This window comes from Balearica regulorum, chromosome 12, assembly GCF_011004875.1.
Source record: "Balearica regulorum gibbericeps isolate bBalReg1 chromosome 12, bBalReg1.pri, whole genome shotgun sequence".
Classification (NCBI taxonomy): Eukaryota; Metazoa; Chordata; class Aves; order Gruiformes; family Gruidae; genus Balearica; species Balearica regulorum.
In genome coordinates this window covers 2709882-2736056 of record NC_046195.1, presented here as the reverse complement: position 1 = coordinate 2736056, position 26175 = coordinate 2709882, and the positions used below count along the sequence as shown (strand labels likewise).

At 58.5% G+C, this 26175-nt stretch overlaps 1 protein-coding gene across 2 annotated transcripts; it reads right to left on the bottom strand.

Moving 5' to 3' along the window:
- Positions 1 to 472: 472 nt before the first annotated feature.
- On the bottom strand, positions 473 to 10844 carry C12H15orf39 (chromosome 12 C15orf39 homolog). Of its 2 annotated transcripts, XM_075764377.1 has the most exons (4): positions 10716 to 10844; positions 2356 to 5560; positions 1870 to 1903; positions 473 to 1625 (listed from the first exon to the last, which is right to left on the bottom strand). In XM_075764377.1, the coding sequence occupies exons 2-4, from the start codon at positions 5498 to 5500 to the stop codon at positions 1622 to 1624; spliced, it is 3183 nt and encodes a 1060-aa protein (XP_075620492.1). In that variant the 5' UTR covers positions 5501 to 5560; positions 10716 to 10844; the 3' UTR covers positions 473 to 1621. The 2 variants fall into 2 exon arrangements, with proteins under 2 accessions (XP_075620492.1, XP_075620493.1); XM_075764378.1 differs by lacking the exon at positions 473 to 1625 and having other exon boundaries at positions 1866 to 1903.
- Positions 10845 to 26175: the final 15331 nt, after the last annotated feature.

Genomic DNA, 26175 nt, shown 5'->3' with positions numbered 1-26175 from the left:
TGGTGGGATGGAGGGGCTGGGAACGTCGGCGGCGGGGTTTGGTCCGTCCAGCCGGCTGGGAGACGCTGGGTGCGGATTTGGGACAGCAGAGAACAAAACAGAGTGTTTGAAAACGAGCCAGAGCCTTTAATCGGGCAAGGCACCTCTCAAAATTCATATTCTTACAAAATATTAAATAAAGCGAAGAAACTTTCTCCCCTGGAACCTTATATATATACACACATATATATTACAAAAAATTACAATATTATAACAAACACTGTTTTCCAAATCGTTTTACAACGCTACGCGCAGACCCAGCGTGACAAGGGAGGGCGAGCGAGGAGAACGGCAGTTCCCCCCCCTTCCCTGTCCCCCCCACGGCCAGTACATCCCAGTAGAAAACCAGAAAGGCACCTGCAGAAAACACCTCCCCAGGCCGGCAAACACACCTTTGGCCAAAAAAAAGAGTTTATGGTACAGTTTGGGTAGGTTTTTTTTGGTTGTTTTTTTTTTTTTTTTTATTATCCCCCCCCCTCGCATTTTCTTAGTTTAAAATAAATATTTCCTGTAGTGAAATAAAAAATAATAAAAATCCTCATTTTTGTTCCTCCACGCCCCGCATCAGCTGGAAAAACACCTGAGTGTCGAGTTTGTAAGGCCTCTGCTGTGTATTGCCGGAGTCACAGCGCGGTCACCACGTCTCTGTCGTCCCCAAACCCGCGTCTCCCAAGTTCTCCGTCGGGACAGCTGGGATCCGTGTCGTAAAGTGGTTTGGGTTTTCTTTAACAGTCTTTACATCTTTCTCGCAGCCTTTTTCCAGCTACGATCGGGACCGAAACTCTCAGCATCGCTCCCGCCGCCTCGGTCCGGCACAGTATAAACAGATGAAGCCGTGAGTTTAAATAAAAAGACAAGTATAAATTACTATATTTTTTCTTTTTTTTTTTAAAAAAAAAACCCAACAACCACATAACCTGAAGGCAGCAGCTCCTTATAAAGGTAAATCCGTAACATTTTAAAAATGTCTTCATTTAAAACAACAACAAAAATAAGTCCTGTAACTACAGAAGTTGCGATTCCCTTGACCCTGAACATTGTGGTTAAGTCTCGGTAGCACTTTACAGATTAAAATCTGGGAGGAAGGCGTGTTTATTGGGAACGGCGTGCGGAAAGCAGGAGGGGCGAGCTAGGGGCGAGAGGAGGGACCGTGATAAATCACCCCCCGCAGCAGCCAGCTTTTCTCCGTTTCCACGCTCCCCGTGCGGGTTACGACCGCTGCTCCGGCTCCGCTGGAAATCCGGCCGCTCCCTCCCAATTCACCGGGTTCGCTGTTCCCCACCCTGAGCATCGTCCCTCGGAGGGTCCCCGTGAGGACCGCCGGCATCCTGGGCGGACCCGTCCCCATCCTCGGGTGCCCGAGCATCTTCCCCCGCGGGTCCGCTGGGGATCGCCTGCTTCGGCTCAGCACCCCCATGGCTGCCGGGAGGGGACCCCGCTTTGGGGACGAGGGGGACCTTCCCTTTCCCGTCCGGGCGGGTGGGCGGCTCGGTTCTCGCCCTCGACACGTTCCGTAGTGCCTCCTTTTCCTTCGTGCTGTCCGTGGCTGTCGCTTTGCCACGCCGGTGCCTCCACGCCGGGGCTACCTGGGAGAGGAAAGAAGTCGTTAGGGATGGCAGGGTCTTCACCTCCCCGTCCCAAATAATGCCCCCCCCACCCTCAGCCACAAATCTCCTCTCCAGCCCAGCGGGACAACTCGTGCGCCCCGCCTGAGCCAGCCCAAGCTCCTCGTCGTCACGGCAAATACACAAAAATACACGTGCGCCTTCCCAAAAATAGCTATAAATCCTACAAATACGTATAAACGCGCGCAGAAGGAGAGTTACCTACTTGGAGGGGTGCTGGCCAGCCTGCGAGCTTGAACCTGTAAGAAAGGAAGTTGTTGGTGATGGCCCCGAGCAGCAGCAAAAGGACAGGGAGGGGCAGTGGGACTGTCACCGGTGGGATGGGACACCCACGAAGTGGCAGGTCCGACAAGCGGCGTGCAGGGTCCCGGCGTGCTTCCAACTGCCCGACACCTCCTCCAACACCCCAGGGATGATTTCTGTCACCCAGGCAGGCAGGGACAACCCCCCCCGGCTCCACCACAATCCTCCCAGCTCAAGCTTTCTCCATCCATGACCCACGGAGAAAAGCTAAATATCCTGCTCCGCAGAACCCTTGGTAGAACAAGGATGCTGAGGGACCACGCAAGCGATGGATGCTCCCAACCAAACAGCAGCATCTGGGAGGCAGATGTGGCTGGAGCTTCCCTGGAAGAGTCCCAGGGACCCACCGGTGTCACCAGACCTCCACGGGAGATGCCGGGCTACCCACCGAGCTGCTGCCTGATGGAGTCATGCCAATGGAGGTTCAGCAGGTCCGGGTAGATGTCGGGGAGCTGCTTGAGCGCCAGGAGCTTCAGCATACGTGACGTGCAGCTCTTCAGCTCCAGGTCCCTCAAGGTCCTCTCCTCCGAGAGCGTGGTGGGACGCAGCTCCACCTTGTGCTCCTGCAGCACTTGGTCAACGGAGGCCCCGGGCAGCTTGGGGAAGAGCTTCTCCTTCACCACGTGGATGGGGATGAAGATGGCCCCTGCCCGAACTACGTGAGGGAAAGGACACTTGCGAGCGAACATGAAGGTCTCCAGCAGAGACAGCAAGTTGGTGAGGAGAGTGGCCACGTCTTGGAAAGCCAGCCAGATCTCCTTGCCTTTGGTTGGCTTCTGAGGTTCGGGGATCTTGGAGCCATTCTTGGGTTTGGGGGGGGATTTGGGCATCTCTCCGAGCTCCTCCGCCGGCTCTGCCTTCTTCAACCACTCCCGCAGGAGCTCCGGGGAGGACCTGGCCACGGAGCACGAAATAACATCGCAGAGCGAGGTGTGCAGGGTGGTGAAATACTGGCCGGTGGAGGTCTGCTGGGCAGGGACCTCGCACTGCCCGGGCACCGAGATGCTCTCCTCTCCCGGCGCACGGGGCGGGTCGGGCTGCGGAGGGTCCGGGCGAGCCCCCCGCAGAGCGGAGGGGCTGGGCTGGGGGCCAGGTCGCGGGGCCGGGGGGCTGCTGGCCGGTGGGGAGGCGGTGCGGGTCCGTGGCGGCGGCGTGGGGATGCTGCCGGAGGGGGTCGTCGTCGGCGGGCTGGGTTGGGGGGCGCAGGGGCTGCCGGGCTGCCGGGGGGGCACGGTGCTGGGTGGGAGGGAGCGCAGGATCTTGTATTTTTTGAACATGAAGGTGGCGGAGCTCTGGAAGTTGCTCTTGTCCCCAGAGCCCACCTCGAGCAGCGAGGGCAGCGCCTGGGGCTTGGCACTCTCTCCCACCCCCACCTTCCCCCCTGGACCCTCTTTCTCCTCCTCCGCATCCTCCCCGTCCGGCGTCCCCTTCGTGCGGCCGACGGGTCCCTGGGTCTCCCCGGCTTTCGCCAGTCTCTTCTTCAAGCTGAGGTCCAGCACGATGTCCTCGGGGGCCGGCTCCCCGCTCCCCACCCCACCAGGGCTGCCCTCCTGAGACCCCGGGTCTTGGGGCACCACCTTCAGCTTTTCGGGGACCCTTCCGTAACAGCTTTCTCCTCGGCTCTGGACCACGCCGCCGCCCAGCTTCGGTGCCCGGCCAGCCGCCGTGCCTGCGGGCAGCAGGCTGGACATCGCCGAGACGTCTCCGAGGGCTGCGGGCTCCCGGCTGCCCCCCACGTTTCGGGGTGGGGTGTCCCCCCGCAGATGCTCCCTGCAGAAGGGGACCTGGGCTGAGCCTTCGGTCCCCTCCAGGTAGTCTCGGTAAGGCGCCAGGCTGAAAACGTTGTTGATCACCGGCATGGGTGGGGAGGAAGGAGAAACCTCGCCGTCCCTCGGGTCTTTCAGCCCCTCTGGGGAAGGGGTGGCCGGAGAAGGGGAGACGAGCTCCTTGCCCGCATCCTTGACCTTGCAGGCATCTCCCTTCCCTACAATGACGGGAGCCGGTGGATCCCCACGGGGGGTCTCCGGGGAGACCGGGCTGATCCTCCTCCCCGGGTAGGGGGGTTCCTGCTTCACCCAGCACCCCTCTCCTTTGGAAAATGTCTCTGCGAGCCCACCGGAGCCCCCGGGCACCTTCTCCGGGGCGCAGACGGGTTGGAAAGCGCTGTTGTGCCTCGCCGCTGTCCGCTGCCGAGGACTTTCCGCCCGGTGCCGCCCGCAGCCTGGCTCCATGCCGGCGAAAGAGGTGCCGAATACGGCCGCGTTGCCGGGGCCGAAGGCGAAGCCGGGGCTCGGCAAGTAGCCGGCTCGCCGAGGCGGCTCGGCGTCCCTTGGCATTGCCGCCGGCTTGGTGGGCGGCGATGCCACTGCGCCGGCGTCGGCTGCCCTCGGCACGTAGGCGTCCAAGGGGTTGGGAAAGTAGCTCCTCGGGGCTTGGGGTTTAAGGTAAGAGCTGGGAAAGGGTTCCCTGCTTTCCGCAAAGCCAAAAGCTTTGTAGGCGCCAGGCAGGGTGCTGGGCTGTGCCTCTACGGCGGGAGCCGGCGGGTGGTAGACGAGGGCGGCTTTATGGAGGGGCAGCGGGTAGTGGGTGTGCGGGTAGCACGCCGGTGGCTTCTCCCGGTACGTCGGGCTGGCGGTGGGCGGCTGGAGCTTGGACCAGGGGTCTGGGCTGAGGCTGGGGACCTCGGGCACCTTCCTCTGGCTGTGGGCGACGGGGCAGCTGGCTTCCAGAAAGGGGGTGCTGGAGGGGACCCTGTATTTTTCAAAGGCGGCGTAGTAGGGGGAGAAGGCGACCGGGGAGCCCAACTTCTCCTTGGCAGGCAGCGCCAGGCTGGGGTGCAGCGGCAGGAAGCTGGGGTTGGAGTGGGGAACCCTCTTGTGCAGCCCGGTGCCGCCGCGGGGCTCGCCGGGGTGGAGAGGGTGGGTGGCGGGGGCGGCGGCGGGCAGAGCCCAGTCTGCGTCCCCCGGTCTCTGCTGCAGGCTCTCTGCCCGGGCTCCCAGCGGCAGGGCCATCCTGGGCTCCACAAAGCACGCCGGGACTCTGTACACCGGTTTGGGGACAGCCAGGGGGGCCGTCTTGTTCACCGCCACCGGTTTCTTCACCGGGAAGGGATGACCCGGAGCCGGCGGTGGGCTGCTCCACTTCTCCTGTGCCACCAGCAGCTCCCGCATCAGGCTGTCCTTGCCCTTTTCAGCGCCCAGGGGCTGCAGCCCCGTCCCCAGGCTCTCGGGTCGGTACAGCAGGCAGCTCACCAGCGGCCCCTCCGCCGGCACGGGCTGGCCGCCGGTGCCGTAGTGCAGGTACGTGGCCGCCGGGCTCCAGCGCGCCAGGGGCTGCTCGGGGCCGTCGGGGCTTTGCAACGGGCAGGTGAAGTAGGAGCCTTTGTAGTTGAAATGGTTTTCGGAGCCGGGGTTGGGCACAGAGCTGGATTTGCAGATGCCGGCGGGGAAGCCGGCGGCGGGCTCTGCCTCCAGCCGAGGTAGCTTGTTGAAAATCACGGGGTCCAGAGACTCCAAGTGCCGTTTCGAGGCCATTTATACGTTGCTGCCGGCGTCCCGACCAGGGCGTGCGATGGGAGAGGTGAGCTGGCCTTCCTGAACGGGAGAGAGAGAGAAAATAAATCATGAGCAAAGCGAGTCCCCATGGCAAGCGCTCGTCCCGCAGAGGAACAGCACGGGGTGACGGGCTCTGCTGAGAGCTCCCCCCCAAAATCAGCTTGCCCGCACACTGGCTGGAAAAAGCACATTGGTTTTCACGGGCAGCTTTTCCTTATTGATTTGCGATGCTCAACGTCCCGCTGGAAGGCTGAAGGAGAGGAGGGGAGCTGCGGAAAGCCCCGCTCATCTCACAGTCAGCCTCTGCCAAGGGCAACAAGGACTCGCTTCCCTTCTCCCATCCTCCCGGCACCTGGCAGAGATCCTAAAAACAAAAAACAAACCCACTCCAATTGAGAAGCAACATTTGATCCTCAGCGTGGAAGCCAGGGATCCGGTCAGGCGCTCCCCTCCCTCGGTGCTGGCCGGGGCAGCCCTGCACAAGCCAGGGAGGTGGTGATGGTGAGGGGGGGCGATCCTGGCAGCCCGCCTGAGCATTTCTCCATCCGTCTCCTTGGAAAAGCCCTGAAAAGCTCTCGCCACTTTGGTTTCAAAGCCTCAATGAGCGTCTGTTGCAGGCAGCGGGGAGCAAAGCCGGGTCAGCTCAGGTGAAGAGCCAGCGGGCTATGGCGAGGCACAAACAGAGTGCCCTGAATTCCTCCCCCCCGCTGTTTTCACCTTTCAAGTAAATTTGAGGGGTTTTTCCCCCCACTTGCAGCTCAGGGGGACCCTCTCCCTTATGGTCTCCTCTGATTTTGGGCTGGTGCAGCGGCGGGGCCGGGTGCTGGCCCGCAGTGTCAGGCGGTGCGTGCCAGCAGGTGGAGCTGGCAGACCATCCCAGCATCCCCCGGCCTTCCCGGGCATCAACCCGCATCCCCTGAGCACGGCAAGTATCGCCCCACTATCTCCTGGCATCCCCCAGCATCCCTCCAGTACTGTCCAGTATCTCCTGAGCATCCCACTGAGACACCTGAGCATTGCTTGAGCCTCAAGAGCATCGCTGGACCTTCACCCAGGATCCCCCCCGGCATCACCTGGCATCACCTGAGCATCAGGTACATCACCCAAGCAAGGCCCAAGACCTGCCTGAGCATTGCTGGAGCATGGCTCAGCATCCTCCCAGCATGGCAAAATGTCACCCAGCATCTCCCAAACATGGTCAAATGTCACCCAGCGTCCTCTAAGCATGGCAAAACATCACCCAGCATCATCTTAGTATGGCAAAACATCACCCAGCATCCTCCCAGCATGGCCAAACACCACCCAGCATCCTCCCAGCATGGCCAAACGTCATCCAGCATCCTCCCAGCATGGCCAAACGTCACCCAGCATCTCCCAGCATGGCCCAGCATCCCCCAAGCCCACAGATGGACTTACTGCAGCAGGATCTCGTGCCTGTTCTTCACCCCCCTGTGGCTTTTTTTTTTTTTTTTCTTTTTGTGGCAAGAGTTAGCAGAGAAGCAAAGAAGGAAACGGAGGAAGAAAGCGTGGAGATAAGATAAAAGCCTTGTCCACAGAAGGGGAAACGGAGCAGATAACTGGGGAGACTTGCGAGGGTAGATAAGAGACCGGAGCGTGGTGGCTCCGCTTCTGCAGCGCGGCTGGAGTCCAGATCCGAGCCGCACACAGCCCGCTCTGGCAAACCACACGCTACACCCTGCCAGCCCTGCCTGCCGTGCAGGCAGAGCCCTGCCAGACCACTCGCAGGCAGAAAAAGAGGTCACGGGTCCACCGGCCACCCAGCCACGAGCAGGGGTGCCCCTGCCCACCTGCGGCTCGGCCCCGCGCAGACCTGCCTCTCCCCATCCCCAGCTCAAACTCAGCGGTTTTCCCCAAAACAGTGGCTCTGGCACGACCGAACGGTCTGCACCCCTCTGCCCTTCCTTCGGGTTGGGTTTCTTTTCCAAATTTCCGCAATTTCTCGCTTTCCAGGGAGGATGCTGCTTCCCCAGACCCCTCTGAAAAGCTTTTTGGAGGTGGCTGGGAAGGAAGCTCATCTCCCCGCTTCCACCCGCAGAAGCAGCTCCCCCAAGAAAGGGATCGTGGGGCGACCGCATCATTTCCAACACCTTCATCCTCAGGAGCCTCAGGGTATTTCCAAGACACCCAGTACCAATTCCATTTGCCATCACTTAGGTCCAGGGAAAATGCTCCCCTCAAATTAGAAAAAGATTGGAGGAAAAAACCCCCCAAAACCCCCAAATCTCTGCTTTCTGGTCCCTCCTCGCCCCGGCCCGGGGATGTTGCTGCAGGCTCCATCACCACACGCTGGCTGAGATATTTTTTGGGGCCCGTGCCCAGGAGGAGAAGTCGGCTGCACGTTGCCACGTGCCCCCCCGCTAAAGCGAGCCACGGGCTTTCCTCGCACCCCAGCTGGGAGGATGTGAAGCGAGGCGGGGGGTCCCAAACCGGGTTATTTTCCCTTCCAGCCCACCGCTCTCCCCACCCATCGGTGCCCCGAGAGGGATCTCCGGGGAGGGCGGCGTTTCAATCCGTCTCCCCGGGAGATGCTGCGTGGGAGCGAGATGCAGGCGTGGGATCCCTTCCACGCGGCGACGATGCTCAGGGTGGACGAGCTGGGACGGAAAGCTGGGATCTTGTGACTCCCAACATTTTCCCCTTGCTTTTTCCCCCTTTCCCTGCAATGCACTGATCTACAAAACCCCGCAGCGTCGGGGATGTTGTGCAACCGGCCCTGCCGTCACCGTGGAACCGGGTTACGGCATGGGCAGCGCCGACGCAATCACTCCCTTTCCAAATCGGCTGCAACCACAGCGGTGGAAACCCCTTTTTTATGGGGGAAGGAGGGAAAAGGCCTCGTAACCCCGTCACGAGGAGACCTTTCCCCTCGGGAACACCCTGACCCCTTCCCAGCGATTCAGCTCCGACTTCCAGCCCTTGCTGGAGGGATGCGGAACAGAGCAAGTCATCCCACAGCGGCGGCCGGAGCCAGCCACGTGGATTCTCTGATGTCTGATAGGGATTGAGCTCATTCCCCTCGGTAGGGTGAGGGCACTAATGGGCTCCCTCTTTCCACGAAACACCGTGTCGTCCCTACACCTGCGCCACCCGAGACCCAAGAAAACAGCTCTGTGTTTGCTGTTACCATCGGTCCTTCCCCTCCGGGACTATCCCCTTGCAGCCGACGCGGCGATGCCCTCCTTCCTTCCCTCCCGCTGCGGGAGAGCTGCCGGGGCTGGGGGCCGCGGGGAAGAGAGGGGCACCAGGGAATCGGGGCCGCCTGGGCGAACGCTAACACGTGCGGCCAGCGCTCGCGATACTGAAACTCCACGGCTGGGGAAAGCAGTGGGCGGATTAAACACAACCGATTTATTCCTCTTTTTTTTATTATTTCCCCCCCCCCCGCCCCTTCTTCGCAGGGGTTTTTCCCAGCAGGGTGGGAGAGAAGTAAAACCGAATGAAAAGGAGCACGTGCTGCCCCGCTGCGCGCGGGCGAAACCTCCCCGATAAGCGCTCGCGGGCCGCAGCCAGCGTTATCTGCCGCATTTCAGATATCGAAAGGGCACGGGAGGGCTCCCGCGCCCCCTCCGCCGGGGCTCCTTGCCGTGCCAAGGCTGCCGGGGATGGCTCGGACGTCTCTTTTTTGCTCCGACAGCTCCGCACAAGCGCGGCCATGTCTGTTATCGCCGGGGCAGTCAGGCGCAGCACACGGCTCCCCGGCATTTCCTCCCCAGGATGCGATGCCCTAACGCGGCAGTAATAAGCGGGAGCCTCTCATCGCAGCCTCCCGCCTCCTCCATCGCCACGTGATGTGAAGAAACAGCCGCCAACTCCCGGCCGGCCCGCAGGAATCGAGAAATAAAAACCTAAAAACTCCTAAACCCGCTGGCATCGGGTATCCCCGGCCGTCCTGCATCCCCCCCAGCCGGGGTCGTGCGGCGGAGGGCTGCTGACAGAGGGGGGCTTTCCCCGTGTCACCCCGAAGCGAGCGGACTCGTGTCCCGGGGTAAGAAGAAGGTTTCCCGTCTGGCTGCAATACCGGTTTCACAATCCCGGGGACCTTGGGTCCCTGCGGAGGAGGTCACCTTTCTCATCTCACCGGTGGCTTTGGATGCGATCGCTGGCAAGGCTCCCCCCCCCCTTGCTGAGGTCATTTGGGGGAGCAAACAAGGCGCCTCAGCGGTTCCAGCTCCCTCATTTCATACCTTATCCCTCTTCGAAAAAGTTTGCAGCTCCTGAGCTTTTCCCAGGTAGGCAAAGCCCAGCCGGAGCCTTTGCTCGGACCAAGCCAGCGGATTTTTAAGACGGTATCCTCACCGAACACATGCAGCAAGCCGTTGCTTGTATTGCAAATTAGGTTTTATTCCTGAAAAAGCCCCAGCGATATTAACTTTTATCAAAAAAGAAACTTAATTCAGCGGGCACCAGAAGGGCAGAGTGACTGCCACCATAACGACGCGTATTCAGTATTTAGGCGATTCAAACCCCTCCAACACACAGGTAGGAATGCGTCGATCCGACTACGACCCGTCAGCGTCGCATCCCAGGCTGGCCACGCTCAGGCTGAGGGACACCCCCCACCCCGTGCCGGCAGACCCCCGGACATCGCGGCATCGCCCGTTCCCTCCCGGCCACGAGGCACGGACGCGGCGAGGGCTGGATGACCACCGTCCGTCTTTCCGTCCCCTCCGCACAGCCACGGCGTATGTGTAGGCAACGCTCTAGTCACCCCCAAAATAACGCTCGGCGGGTTTACGTTCTCACGGGGGGGAGGCCGAACGCGCGTTCGGCCCCGCTGTACACGTCGTGCATCAGCCGCACGATCTAAAGTGGCCATAAATGGGTAAAAACCCCGGCACTGGAGCCCCAAGCTGATTTTTTCCCTGCATCGCCCAACGAGAAACAGATGATCTGCAGGAAGGCGTTCATATAGGGTACGGGAAAGCGGGACGGGGAGGGGGGGGGGAACCCTCCCGCAGCGTACACCCCTCCTCGGGGGCTTTATCCTCCGAGGGGAGCCCCAAAGTCAAGCGGGGTACGGGGCAGGCATCCCCGCCGTCCCCCCCTCCCTCCCTGCCCCGGGCGTGGGACGGAGCCCCGGCTGCCTCCCCGCATCCCTCCTCCGGCTCCGCTCCATCCCCGGGGTATCCTTTATCCCAACGTTATCCCGGCTCGGATCCGGCCCCGCACTCACCTGCGGCGGGAGCGCGGTGCTTCCTCCGGAGCATCTCTACGGGGCCGGGCCGGGGGCTCGGCGGAGGGGGGGCGGCTGCTGCCACTGCCCCGCTCGGCTGGCAGCCCGCATTGTGCGGAGGAAGTGGGAGGAGGAGGAGGAGGAGGAGGAGGAGGAGGAGGAGGAGGAGGGCTGGGTGTGCGATGTGGGCCGGCCGGAGGAGGGGACGGAACGGGACGGCATTGGGACAGCCCAGCCCTGCCCGCCACATGTGCGCTGAGGTGGTCGGGGCTCTGCCCGGGGCGGGGATACTCGGTACACGGGAATTCCCTCCCCTCCCCCCCCCTTCCCCGCAGCGGGGACCCCCCTTTACGGAGGAGTAGCCTCCGCCGTGGGGGGGGGAAGCCCCGTTAAGGAGAACCCCCATTGCAGGCAGCCCCTGCATCCTGGGGGGCCCCTGGTAAAGAGTAGCGCCCGTTACGGGGAGACCCTGAGCCCCGGGATGCCCCCCCACCCCCCCCCACCCCCAGCCTGACTCTCCTCCTGGATTTACCCCCCCCACCCCCCCCCCACCCCCACAGGGGACCCCCGCGCACCGCGAAGGGTCGTCGCCGGCGTTAACGTTGCGCGTTTCTCCGAGGAGTTGCGTCCGAAACGGAGAGCGCAAACACTCCCCAACTAATAATTAACCCTCATAAAAGGCCCGTAAATGCGATTAACCCAGTGACACAGATGCTGCGGGGGGGGGCAGCGAGTTGCTCCAGGCCGTGGAGCAAAGTGGTGGCAGAGCCTCAGCTCCCACCGGGTGTAAGAAATAAAGATTTCTAAGTAAGAAATAATAAAGATTTCTGCTTTTCGAATAGCCTTTTCTTCCGCTACAGCCCAAGTTGCTCCTTGCGCGGCACGGAGGTGCCTCAAAACTCCCGTCACCCGAGCGGAGTTTTGTTGGAAACCGAAACCTCCGAGCACCTTCGGGTGGCAGGAGAAAGGGGAGGGAAACGGTTCCCTCGGAGCTTTCCCGAGAGAACGAGCTTTACGTTGCCCAAACGTAAGGGCAACGCCAAGGATTACTGGCGGGGAGCGGGCTCTATGGATTATTTCGAGAAGCTGTCAGAAGCCGCTCACGCTGTTCTGGCCCCAATTCAGCACAGGGCTTAGGAATGTGCCTAATTATTAATACAGGTGATTAAGGACCTTATTGAACAAAGCCCGAGAAGCCAGTGTTTGAATTCTCCTCTCCTTGGCCTCGCGACCATTATTTTTCCCCTTACGGCTTTAATTTATAGTAGTTTTGCGGCAGCAGCGGTCGATTCCTGCAAAGAAAATAAGTAGCTGGGAGGAGCCGGCTCTGAATTTCCAGTCCCTTAGCTCCGATGTTTACACACGATTGCTTGGTCTGGAGTTCATCGATCATGCGCTGCCGTAATGTTTTCTTTGGTCAAATTGTAATGCAATTATAGAATAATTCTTATGTATTTCACTATGAGCTAGTATATATTAGTAGGTAATGTATAATAGTTGTTATATGTTAAAAGGAGCAAGTGGGAGGATAGTAAAGCTTATTATTTGGAGTTACGGTCATACAAAAAGAATAAATAAATAGCGGCGTTAATTTTTATCTCGCTGGATAGAATTGCAATTGTCACTCGACGCGGCAGGTAATCCCTTTCAGCTTGAGCTGGTTAATAAATACATTTGCTTCGCTTTGCACCAGAATCACCCTTCCTCAGCTGTATTTGGCCCCGTCTCTGCTGCCAGTCATCGAGCTGAACTTTGAAAACTAAATCACACCGAAAGCTTCTCCCCCGGTTTTTGATCTGATGAGGCTTTTTTTTTCTTTCTTTTTTTTTTTTTTTTAAATCTGTAATTTCTGTAATATCCTTTTCCTCCCTAAAAAAGGCTTAAAAGCTGTGACGCGCGGTGTGAGGTTTTCACAGCAGCCTCCTCTAATTTCTAGAGGATGTTTTGTTTTTATGGTGACTTCTAAAACACACATTATTTCCATATAATCTCCCCTCTTGAAATAACTCCGAGCCTTACATTTCTCTAGAGCAGAGCAGGGGGGTTTCTACCTGTCCTCTGAGCAAATACCTGCTCTGTTTTCTTCTTTTTGCTGTGAATTTCCTTCTCTCTCGACTTCCTGCGTGATTCATCTCTTCATTAGCAACTGAAATTGGCTGAGCGGTGACAAACCTGCTCCTTGCTGAGGCATCAAACCTGCCGGCACCACCAGCACAGTAGACACCAGGCTTAAAAAACAACAAAAAAAACCTCCCAAAAAACATTATTTTAATTTTTTTTCAATTTTTTTTTTCTTCAATTTTTAATTTTATTTTTTTTTTTTTTAAGACATGAGCGCTCAGGAAAATGTTTTTTGGGGAAAGCGGAGTGGTGATTCCCAGTTCCGCACCCAGGGCACGGCTGAGACGCTTTGTCCCTCCAGCCGCCAGCACCCTCCGTGCCGGGCGAGCACCCCGGTGCACGGAGGGGTGGGGGGGGGGGGGTGCGTGTGAAACTCGGGGTCCCGGCTCACGGGGAGCAGCGCAGGCAGCCCTGCGGGGTCGATACGAGCTCGGGGAGATGAGGCTTTGACCGAATTAGTCAAATTTTGGCCGTGTGGTTTTCCATTTTCTTTTTGAGGCTTCTCAGCCTCGGCAGCGATGGCGTCTATCTTTGGGTTCATCGCTTGGGCGATTCGATCTGTGGTTTGCCGTGCTCGGGCTCCTTCCAAGCGCTCAGGAAACCTGCCGCCTTCTGATTGCCTCTTGCCTCCGGCGAGACGGCTCCCGGCATGGGGTCCCCGAATGCCATGCCCGAGGTGGGGTACCCGCTCCTGGGGTTCACCCCGGGATGGGGGGGGGGGGGGCTCAGGGTGGGGGCATCGTGCTCCCTCCTCCGGGCAACGATTCGAGTTGGAGGCATCGCCGCTCCCCAGATGCATCACCTCTCCTGTACCCCCAAAAAAAGGTGGGTTAATTAGCCCCGGTGGTAATTAAGCCCCTCGAGGGGAGTTAATCCCCTGTAGGAGGGCAATACCCAGGGGAAGGGTGTGTGGGGGGGTGGCTCTGGGGTCCCCCGCTGTGATCTGGGGTCCCAAAGGAGCGCAGAGAGCCCGGGGGGGCAGGGATGGGGTGCTGTTGGTGTCCCACACCTGCGAAGAAATCATCTCTTGAGGGCAGGAAGGACAAGCCACGGCTCGATGGCGCGGTGGGCAGGAAAGGGGAGCAGCCCCCAGCACCCCCTCCTTGTAATTTCGGAGAGGTCATGCACCGCGCGCAAACACCACAGCTACCAAATCTTTAAATACAGCATCCTTCCGAAAAGGCCTTGGGTTTGCTCCCGGGCAGGCTTTGGGGTGGGTCCGACAGTTTTTACGGTGATGAGGAAATCCCTCTCCCCTCAAATCATCTAGCAACCCCCAAATTATCCAAACGAATCCCAGGCAGAGGACGGGAGATGCCTGCCGGCCCGCTGTCCCTGGGGATGCCATGGATCCCCCCCATCACGGGGGGATGCGGGGAGGCAGCCGTGGGGTCTGCAGAGGCGCTTGCCACCATTTTAGGGTCTCGGCAGCGGTTGTCCCCGGTTTCCTCAGGAACCCAAGGAGGTTCCTTGGAAATTTCTTTGATTTCTGCTCGGTGCCAACAGAAGCGAGCGTGGGAAGGCGGCGGGCGGTTTGTCCGGGGTCCCTCCCAGCTGGTTTCCCCTCCTGCCCACAGGCAGCCTGCCTGCTAGGAGCGGGGCTGCGGCAGTTTGGGAGGCTCCCGGGTGAGGTTTGGGTTTGTGCAGCTGCACGGCCTCCCCCCGCCGCAGGACGCTTTGGCTTTTTTGGCTCGGGAGCCGTTTTGGAGGGGAACGGGTGACGGGGTCCTCTTCTGCATCCTCTTATTGCCCTGCGGGATGAAGGCCAGTCCCCTGGGTACCACGGGGAATTTGGGACACCGGCACCCATCACTTTATCTGAGAGGACAAGAGAAGCTTTAACTGCATCCCACCGCGTCCCCAGCCTCGTTAGCAGCTCTCTCCTTGGAGACATCCTTGGAGGCAGCAACGTCCTTGATGAGGCTCTAATTAATGAGCTAATTGGAGTAAGAGAGCTGCACAGACGGTCTTAATTTACACTTTGCCTGTTCCCCACGCTTGGCCCGGCTGGAGGAGAGGGACTGGGTCTCGCGTCGCGCCGGCGAGCAAAGGAAAACAGGGATGAAGGGACGGAGCGGTGGCGATGGAGCAGGAGGGAGGAGGATGGGGGGTTCTAAGGGAGGGCTCCCAACAGCTTCCAGGGCACCTGAATTTAAAATACACTTCCAGAGAAGAGAGAAAGGTCAGGGGTTTTTTTCCTCCTGCACATTTCTTTCGGTGCCGAGATGGGATTAAAGATTTGAGAGCCCCCGGCGAGCGCTGGCTGCGCGGGGAGGAGACCTGAGCATCCTCGGAAGCACCCGGCCCTGCATCTCTTTCAGTTCTGGAAGTCAAACCCCATGCTCCGAGGGCTGGGATTTTTTGGGAATGGGTGGTTTGGTGGCAGGGGACAGCTGTACAGCTTCTCCCACCCCTCCTTGCTCTGGAGCTCCTTCCACCCAGGGTGAGATGGCTTTTTAGGATGATTTAAGGAAAAAAATAAGGCACAGGTAGGTGCGGTTGCTTTACCCAACACCGTGCCAGCTTCGTCTCCTTCAAAACTTTAATTTACATCAGGGCCTGCAGTTATTTGTAAATAAAATAAAACAACCCACACAACTCATTGCCCCAGGAAAGCAATAAAGACGAGACCCAGCAAAGCATCGCTGTAGGTATCTCATTATCTCTAGACAATTATCCGTAGATAATGAGATATCCAAACCCCAGCAACAGCGGAGCAGGTATGAATTCCCAAGGGACATAAACCATCACCTTCCCACCCAGAAGATGGCCAAGACCTACGTGATGGCAGTGGAGTTGCCATCGCATCGCTGCCCCAGACAGGGTGGGAGCAAACCCGACCGGCCAAGAGGGTTTTTCTCTGCTAAAACATACGCTCAGCAAGCTGCTCTCAAAGGGAGTTTGAAAACAAAACGAATCCTGTTCTGCCAGGGAGAGGAAAACAAAAATAACCCTGCGGATGAATGAGCAGCACAAAGCAAACTGCTGAGGCTCGGGTACAGTTTGGGAGCTGAAAGCTCTCCAGCTCCGTGTCCCTGCTTGAATTATTGCTTCTGCATTCACACACCAGTCCTCCACTTCAAAAAAAAAAAAAAAAACCCAACAAAAAAACAACCCACCAAAAAAACACCACCACCATGGTGTTTCTTTTTGCTTTTGTCTGCCAGCACAGGAAGCTTTGCCCTGCGAAACCCTCGAGGAGGACACGGGGAGGGAGAAGCCGAGCAGCCCCCGGGGCGCCTGGTCCTGCCGCTGCCACCTTTCCTTGGGTGACGGAGCTCGCAGCGGGTTTATTTTGTAGTCCTGCAAAACACAGCCTTCTCCCCTTCTTTACCCTTTGCTTTCTCGAGTGCGAAAGCAAAGCCACCATTTGGTGGTTAGGGAGGCGATGAATTAGGGTTTTGACAGCTTCTCCGGTGGAGCGAAGGCTTCCTGGAGCAGGGCCGGCAGGAGCCCGGCCGCGTTCGTGATGGGGTGAGGCTGCCAAGCGCCCTCCTTCCAGGTCGTGCCCAAAATCCTCCCGCTGGGATGGTCCTGGGCGAGTCCCAGGATGCGGCTGGTGCAGCTGAGCTGCCGCTCGCCCCTCAGAGAGGCTCACGGGGTGATGAGACCCATCCAAAGCCGAGGAAAATCGCTCTTGCATCACGACATGGCTCTGGCGCTGAAGCTCAGCAGCCGGACTCGCTTGTCCTCGGGATGTTTGGATGCTCCAACCACCGAGAAGAAGTCCCAGGGCCGGGGCAGCCTCGGGGATGCTCCAGACACACTCCCTGCTCTTTTGGTGGGCAGAACGCGGGCAGTGGGGCGGCTCACCCGCTCCCTCCCTGTGGGAAGGAAAGGACCCCCCCAAACCCAGCGACCCATTAAATACCGAAAGCAGCCCCAGGGCACGGTTTCCGCCCCCCCCCAGCACCAGGGCCCCTGCAGGAATCCCACGCCCAAGAGCAGAGATCCCCCGGGGCCGGGGTTCCCCTGGAACCTTCCCCTCCTTTCGCTGCCTCCGCATCCTGCCCTTCCAGCCCGGAGGCACAGCCCCCTGCCCAGGTTTGCTCCCTGGGTACCCAGCTCCCGTCACCTCCAGGGACACCCCCAGCCTTCCCCAAAGCCTGTTTTGGAGGAAGAGGAGGAGAGCAGGCAGGGAAACTACCTTGCTCAGTGCTTCTCACTGAGGAATAGACCTGTGGTCTTGAAAAAGCCTTGGATGTGGCAACGAGCAAGCCCGGGGAAGCTGGCAAGCTGCCCTCTGCTCTGGCTAGCAGCGGCCGTGCAGCTCCCGGCCACGGGAGCACCAGGATGAGCACCTACACGCAGGAGCCAGGCCCGCACCCCAGCACCCCTCACTTCCCTGGGCTCCAAATTCAAGCCAGGTCCCTCTGCGGGACCTGCTCCCACCGCCCTCCCGTGCACCAGAACTTGTCTCCCACAGGTCCCACGGAGCAGGAGAGCTCTCTGTTCCTCCCGTAGCAGGGAGCAGGCTGGCCAGCACGGCCTCCCAACGTCCTGAGCCCCTCCAGAGCTCAGTCCATCACCCTGCCCCTCCTCTGCTGCACCCTGCAAATCAACGGAGCCACCTCCCCATCCTCCCCCAGCACCGCTCCGGTTGTTTTATCCCTCAATTTGGCCTCAATTCCTAACAGCATGAAGGTGGCAGAGGGCAGAGCACCTCAGGAGACCTGCCGCATCCTCCCGCAGCAGCACCCATCCCCAGGGACCTGCTGTCCCGGCGGGGAAGCGGCTCGGTTACCAGCCTACACCGGTGGCCAGGCTGTGTGGGGACCACGGGGTGCTGCGCAGGGGCTATGGGGTGCTGTGCATGCCTCCCCGGGGCAAAGGAACCGGGGGGATGTCTCTCCGTGGGATCCCCAAGGGTGAGGATGGGTTCCTGTGGGATCCCCGGGCAGGGCAAGCACCCCAGGAGGATGGAGGGGTCCCGGGAGGGTGCTGTGGGCTCCTGCTGCCAGCACCTAATGAGCACCATGATGTAACTCTGGGCAAACCTTGCAGGAGATCAGCCTCAGGAAGTTGCAGTCTCTTTGTCAGATTTGTTTACCTCTTTTTTTTTTTTCTTCTTCTTTTTTCTCCGCCCCGGTTGAGGTCACCTGGTTTGAACCTCAGCAATACGTGGACCTTCCTCTCCTTCTCCGCCCACCCGTGGCCACAGCGTGCCTACCCGGTTTGCTCTCAGAGAGAAACCCTCAACCTCTCCAACGCTCTCAAGAGCAACTGGGGGTTGCATTTCTTGCTAAACTTGTGGTTTGGCTGCCTCGGAAATGCCACTTATAGCCACAAATGAACTCGATGAGATGACGAAGGAGGCAGCTCTGGCTTGCATGGCCCCTAGGCTTTTTTTTTTTTTTTTTTTTTTTTGGTCCAGAGCAAATAGTCAGTTGCTTTCTCCACAGGCTCTGAGATCATGGAGGATGGAGGTGGCCTCTGCCAGCCAGGCTGGAGGTTTTCCAGCTCCTCAGCTGCCTTCAGGGCACTGGGGATGGTGATACCTCCTCCGGGAAGGCAGGCAGAGGAGGTGCGAGCAGCTCTGGCACTTCCCAACCAGCCCCGGGATCACGGGTGCCTTCTGCACCCCAGCAGCCCGGTTTACACAGCCGGGGCAAACAGGGGATGGTACCTCACATGGAGCCACTGACTGGGAACCACGGGACACGGGAACGGAGGCAGAAGTCGATCGGGCAGGATATGGCCCCTGGGGACTGACCAACAGCCTGGGCATTATGGTCCCCAGCCCAGAAGCTGCTCCCCAGGAGCTCCAGACCATCCCAGACCCGTCTGCCCTGTTCCCACCTCCGACCTACCTTTGCCCACCTCCCCCTGCCCTTTGCCTTCCATAACGGGTGAGATTGGGAGGTGAAGATGCCCAGGAACAGATCCGGCTGAAAGATCAGCTGGCAAGAAGGGGAAACAAAAAAAAACGGGCTGATTTCCCTCTCCGCATAGTTTCCAACTCCGGCGCAGTCTGCGGCCAGCGCAGCAGACTTGCGAGGTGGGACTCGTTCAATGGGTTGGGTTCGGAAGTGGTTTCCAGCAGCAAACGCCGAGGATGCCGAGTTGTGTCCGTGCCACGGGGGTGGCACGTGTGCTGCCGCGTATACCTAAAGCTCAGGAGTGGTTAATTAATTTATTTCTATGTAGTGGCCAGTGTGGGAATGGCTACGAGATTCTGTAACCCCTGGACTCCGTTCTCCATCAGTTATCTCTGATACCCATGTCCTTCGGTGCAGCTATTGACCTGTGAGCTGCCTCCCACCCACCCAGCCGGCACAGGATGCACTGAGATGCTCCCAAAGCCTTTAAACCAGGGTGGTTTCTCCTCTTCCACTGGGAATCTCAGCATGTGGCACTGCTGGGGAAGAGGACACCAAGATGGATGAAGGTTTTCTAAGAGAAAAAGCCAAGCTTGGCTGCTGAGCCACAGGCCTGGAGGCCTCCCAAGAGCTCCTGCAGGAACCCCAAGGACCAGGGTGGAAGGTGCCAGGGTGCACAATCCGATGGGACTCACGGCTGCGGTGGTGGCCACCAAGTCCCCGGAGCTCAGAGGCTTTTGCTGTGGTAGTAGAGAGGTCCCTCTCTTGCAGAGATCATCTTCCTCCCGGCTGGTGCTGGGTCTCCCGTTTGGGGTCTTACCAGTTTGCTCCACTCCCCCCATGCGACAGAGCAAGTCGTGAGCATCGCTGGTCCTGAGCAACCAAAACTGAACGCGATGCAGGCGATAAAAACACCAGAGCTGGTGGGAGAGGGCTGCCTTCCTCCCGGTGGGACATCTTCAAGGAGCTCCACGCAGGATGGGATGTCGCAGGAGACTAACTGGAGCCACGCATTTTTCCTCTCCTGGGTGGTTTGGCCTCACCTGAGGACAGAGAGAAAGACCATTCCCTTTATCTCCAGGGTGGATTAGGGCTCGTCTCCTCCAGCCTGCAGAAATGCAACTTAATTGCCGAGGTGGGACCAGGAAGAGGAGACTTCTCTGTTTACTCGCATAGTTTCAAGGTGAATAACACACATGCAGCCTGGCCCCAGCTTGACTTTGTTGGGGCTGTCAGAGAGCGAGACCTCCCTCTCCCGGCTCACCCAGCCCTTGGGTTGTCAGGATGGGCAGAAGAAGCTCTTAAGTGGAAGGACGTGGGGCTTTCAACCCCCTTCTGCACCGTCCCAGCTGGGGGCTGGTGGCCACAAAACCCTCCTCACCAGGCACAGCAGCTCTTTGTTCTCCTTCCCTCTCCCTCCCCCTTCGTTGTGGCATCCGAGGAGCTGCCTTGGTGCCCTCACGAGACAGATTTTCCACCGATAACCGATCCTTGTGGTTGCTCCTGTGACTGGCTCCTACTGAGTCATTCCTCCCGCTGGGGCTCCAGCTCCCTCCGGCCACCTCGGGAATGGGAAGATCCTCTTTCCCTCATCTCCATCAGCAGCAAACGACCCTCCCCTGCTCCCAGCCCTGCTCAGGGCTGCAAGACCTGACCCAGGGCTTAGCCCACCCTTGGCCAACCTGCCCCCAGATCTCGGACCGTGGTATCAGTGTGCGCAAGCAGATGTGCTCCAGCTGAACCTCAAAACCCCCTTCACTGGTGGGGTTTCTTGCTCCCCAACCATCAGCTGGAGCAGATGGCCATGGAAAACATAAGACCTTGGTGAAAAGAAGTTACTTCTATACCTGTTGTAGCACCCAGCAGGCTGAGCCGGCAATGGTCCTTGTGTCCTGGGTGGCTTTCTCTTCCAGAAATTGCTTTTTGAAGCCGTTCCCCAGCCTTCTGCATCACCTTGCCCTAAGGCAAAGGGCTCTGCAGCTTAATCCTGTGGGAAGCAGGGCTACTGGATGTGTTTGATGGCCCTAGTTGTTAAATAACGAGAGGCAGTGAGTAATCACCCTCTCATTTATCTTCTCTGGACTCATCGTGGTATTACAGACCTCAGTCACGTCTGCCCCGGTGTCTCTTTCCCACCCTGTTTCATCGCCCTTTGCACGGGAGCCCAAGTTTTCACGGAGGCAGGCAGGGGACGGCGGCTCTCCAAGGGCGTTCGCTGCCGGGGGAAGGATGCTCGTGGGGTTTGGGAAGCCTCCCTTGTTTGCCGGGGCCACGCAGGCTGTGGGGAGGCTCGGCCGGGAACATCTCGTGCTCTCCAGCCGCTGGCAACGGGGAGGTGGGAACGGCTCCCGACGGTTCCTGCCGTACGGCGAGGTAAACCGGATTAGTGCGGGGAGGTTGGGAAACCGTCTGGACCCTCTTGCTCGGCTCGGGGATGTATTGCAGCAGGAGCTTACAGCCCCGGGGCCATGGGCAGGCAATTACCACCCCAGTGTGCTGGAACATCTTATTGCCCTCGTAAAAACCTCGTTTCACTCATCAGGCTAATGGATTTTTTAGGCTGGGGCAATTACAGTCTCATAAAGGGACCGCTCGCCTCCTCCCTCCCACTGCCACATCCCCGCTGGCCCCAAGCCGTCTGCACGCCCTGCTCTCACCACGGCCTCGGTGGGGCTTGGCTGGCTGCGAGAAGAATCAAGTTTTTTTTCCTTCTCCTTCCCAAGGCAGGCTCCGAGCCCATTTACTCTGCAGGGAGAAAGAAGGAAAAAAACCCAACCCCAAACCCCCACAAAAAGGTCATTTTTTTTTTCCCCCCCGCTTTTCGTCTTGCACCAAACCCACAGGCGCAGGGTGCTGTCGGAGCAGGAGCGCTCGGGGTTTTTGGCACAGCAGCCGCCTGGCGAAATGCAGCTGGCCCGTCTCATATATAGCACGGGAGATGCACAGGATCCGGCCCCGGGGAGCCCGCAGCCCACACAGAGCCAAGGCAGCCGAGCCTGCCAAGCTGCCGGGGAGCTGGAGATGAACCTGAAGCCGTTCCTTGACTTGGGAGCCGGCCAAAGTGTATTGGCCAAGTGTCTTCTTTATTCCCTTCCAGGCTTTTTCCATGCCGGGGTGTATTTCCACGGTGCGGAGTCGGGTGGAAAATTACTGGCGATGCTCGGGTGCCAGGTCCCTGCGTCGGCAGAGGTGAGCTGAGGCTGGGCGTTCAGCTGGGGAACTCCTCGCCACGGGACGCCGCTGGGGCTGGGACGCCTTGAAGAAGCGGCTAGGAAGAGAAATAGAAAGCTATTAAACCCAAATATATCTCTTTTTGGTTAGAAACACTTCTCTGGAGAGATCTGTATGTTGCAGCCCACGGGAGAATGGTTTTTCCAGCCCGGGGCTTGCTCCTCAGAGGTAGTACAAGAAACTACAATTACATCCCGAATAGCACAAAGCAACAGATGAACCAAGATAAAACGAGATAAGTGATGTGCATCAACACCAACAGCCCGAAAACCCAGCCAAGGATTTTGCAAACAGCAACGGTAAAGAAATCCTTCTAAGCCGAGGAGCAAACAAGCTGTCAAGTTTCAACCTGCGATCTCAGGTTTTGCAAGAGGTTTTCCAAGCGAGCACACGGCTGGCATTGCTGTAGGGAAGGGGGTACATACGCAGGGAAATAAAAGCAAATAACCCACCGCGAGGGAGGACGGCAGCATTGGCAGAGGTGACAGGGACTGCCCTGGTTTGGTGCAACGACTCGGGGATGGATGGATGGATGGATGGATGGATGGATGGGTGGATGGATGGATGGTTACAGGAGCAAGGAGCAAGCACTGAAGATCTCCTTTCTGCTAACTGGGGCATGATTCATGGGCTGCAAGGCCAGCCAGCCGAGACGCTGCTCCTCCAAGGACGCAGAGGGGAACATCGCAATCCTTCCGTTCCGGGAAAACCCTGATTTCAACATGCAAACCAAGGAGACGAGACCTGGGCGCCGCTCTCAGCTCGGGCGCAGCCTTCCCGTGACCCAGGAACATCCATCCCGGTGCGGTTCCCCGTGGGACTTTCCCCCTCGTCCCTTGATGCCTCCCAACGCCTCTCTGCGGGCGTTTTCCTCATTAGAAGGTGCAGCAGGGAGGGTGTGGGACCCCCCGCCCCGGGGCTCTTTGCAAGGGCTGAGCGGATGCCTCTGGGCTCAGGGATGCTCGCCCGACCCGGTTCCCATGCCGCAGGGCTCTGGGGTGACTGGTCCAGGACCCGGGGGGAGGGATGGAGCATGCCCTGCTTACATCCAGCTCATTGGAAAATCCCCTTGGCTGGGACAGAAGCGGCACGTGGACATCACACACCTTAGAAGTCTGAGCCCGGCCTCTCCCCTGGCCCTGCATCTCCAGCGTTTCCAGTTTTCTTCTGAAACTACCAATTTTTGCTGGTATTTGTGAACAGTTTTTCGGGGGTTTCACTCTTCCAGCCAGGAAAGGCAAGCCCAGGTGTTTGGTGCCCATAAAAAGAAAACATCTGTTTGGCAAGCACGGCAAAGCCATTAATCACCTCCAAATCTCCTTCCTCCCACGCAGCAATTCTCAGTGCCCAGAAAGGAAAATAATAATAATAATACTAACAAATGAGTGAAGTTCTTGGCTGTGCCCACCATGGCATTTCTGGATGCAGGCCCAAAGCTTGGGCTGCAGGACCTTCTCCAGCCTGGTATGGGAGAGGAGGTCCCACTAGCCAACCGCTTTGAAGTTCAAGCTTTCCTTCTCCATCCTTCTGTCACTGGGATGGGGACTTTAGGGCTCACCTGCTGGTCCCCAGCTTCCCTCAGCAGAGCTTTTCTTGCAAAAACCCTCAGGGAAGATGGCTAGAAAGGAGGTGGTGGTGGGATAAGCCATGCTCCTGGTGCCAGGATGGCTTTACCAGCCCGGGTAGTGGAGAGGGACGTCTACTCTTAGGGGCTTAGGGCTGAAGTGAGCTTCTGCCCTGCATCTCCCACACCTGGTACCCACATCCTCATCATCTTAAAGGTCATGGAAGCCAGTTACAAGGAGGCTTATCCCCCGCTGAGCCTCCCTCAGTGATACCAGCCTTCCAACATCTGGATCAGCCCTTCCCACCCAACGCCTTCAGGGAACCACAGCTTGGCCCTGGCTCAGCATCTCCCCCACCATGGGCTAAGGGACTCCCTGGCCCCAGCTGGCAGCCAGCCTTGATGCTACCAAAGTCCTCGGGGACTTCCCAGGGCTGGGGAACCTTTGAAAGGGCTCACGCTGCATCGGCCAGGCTTGGAGAAGCTGCCCCGATGACAACCATGGGTCTCCTCCTCCTTCTCTGGCTTCCTTATGAGCTTTTTCTGCTTTGTCTGGTCTCCTTTAGCCCTGTTCAGCAGCTAGAAACACGGAGACCATCCCAAAGCCGCATCCTCTGGGGTGCGGCTAAGCCGGCCCTGCAGCAGGGCAAGCGACGTGATTGCACCTGTAAAAGCTGGAACCTGCCTGTGATGTTCCCACCATCAAGGCGAGATCCACGTGTTAAAAGCACTCAAGAACTCCCGATCTCCAATTACCTCCCCTATTTATTTATTCTCTCTCTTTGCCATTGCGCATTACCTGCAGTTACACATTGCCTTTGATTTTTCGCTGCAATATCAACCCACTTATCAGGTAATTTCTTGGGCAAGTGCTTTGATTGCACCATCCCAAGCTGCTGGAGAGGTGTACTGGAGAGGGCAAGTGCGTGTGGGTCCTGGCAAGATGTCACCTAGGGCCAAACAACGTGGGACACCCCACGAGGGTGTCGGGGGACATTGCGGGCACCCCGGTGAGCACCCAGCCAAAGCAGTGGGAGATGCGCCAAGCTCTGGCAGTGGAGCAGCAGCTGTATGTAAATCCCAGCCCAGGGAAATCCTGGCTGAGCTCTCCCTGTTCTCCACGGTCACAAACCCCAGCACTTTCCCATCACAGCCCCGCACTGGCAGAAGAGCTGTGCTCAGCACGTGGTCCCATCTGCTCTCCAGAAGGTGATTCCCATCTCCACAGCCCGCCTTGGCCTCTACGGGACCTTTTAGCCCCGGTGACACTTTTCATCCCCAAGCAATGATCATTTTTTTAGAGAAGGCTCCATCGCCCAGCGTAGCAGCAGCCATCCCACCACCACTTCACGATATATTTTTTCCCCCAACACCCTGCAGCAAGAGGGCAAAATTCCCCATAGCCTTTGGTCCTCCCATCACACTTCAGGGCAATACCACCTCAAAGGCTTCCTGGATGGCCGGTCTGACCTCCTCGCTGCTCCAAACATCTTCTCATGTACCAAGCCAAGTGGGTCAGCGGGTGGCCTGGGGCTGGGTCACCGTTCCCTGCTGGCTTTGCCACAGGATGCCCCGTAGCCAACTCCACGGCCACACGGACCAAAGCTTGAAGACATCATCGTGGCCTCCACGCTAAGCATGGGATGGTCAGAAGATGGTGCCACGCCCAATTATCTCCATCATCTTCCTCCCCCTCAAAACTGGGGGCAGCACCTGGGGAGCTCCTCCTCCAAGTCACCTGGAGACACATCTTGGTACCACCTGCGAGCAGCAGTTCAGAATTTCAGGAGAAAAAAAGAAATCCCAGAGCATAAATCAATAAACTGCTCCCAAACGTGGCTTTAATTATCATTATTAATGCAGACTTTGATGGGAGGGAGGAGAGGAGAAGAGCTGACCACGCGTGATCGGCGAGGCTGGAGGTAGCTCTGATTTACCCGGTTAAGCAACGCGCATTCATCTCCAGTCACTTGCAGGGACCAAAGATGAAGAAATAGATTGACTGCGTAAAACAGACGTTATATTTGTAGCCCCAAACCCATGAAAAATACCCCAAACCCCCACATTCCCGCAGCGACACCCATCAGCTCCTCCCAAACACACGTGCTGTTGACATCGGTTTGGGAGAAGATGATGATGATGCCCATCAGCCACAAAAGCTGGGAGGTGGTGGGGTTTGGCTTTTTTTTTTGGAGCAAACCTGCCCATTTTGGAAACACCCACTTTTGCCTTCCTAATTTCAGGGGGGCTCTTGCCAACGCCGGCTCATCTCGGGGGTGATCCCCCCTCCACTTTATCTGCGGCTTCCCCATCACCCCCGCGGCTGCTCCTTCCAATCTCACCCCACTGATCCGGCTGGGCGGCTGCTCCTTATCGGCACGGGCCAGGGAGCATCGCTTCCCTTCTCCCCTCCGGGGATGCGTGCCGAGCGAGATAAGGATCCGCTGGCTCCAACGCGGAGGTGGGGAGGCCAAGAGGCCCCCCCCCAAACCGAGCGATTCTCCCCCAAGGAAGGGTTGGAGGAGACCATCTGCCATCAGACACCCGCTCTGCCAGAGAGCCCCAGGGCACCTCGCGCCGCAGCCGGCCGCCTACGAGGTTGTCGGGCGCCCATCGCCCGGGCACGCCCGCGAAGGCAGTCCCACGGCTGGTGGAAAGGCGAAAATTAACATAAAATGAGATAAAACCAACAGAGGAGGTGCGAGAGAAGCGTTGCACTTCGTTT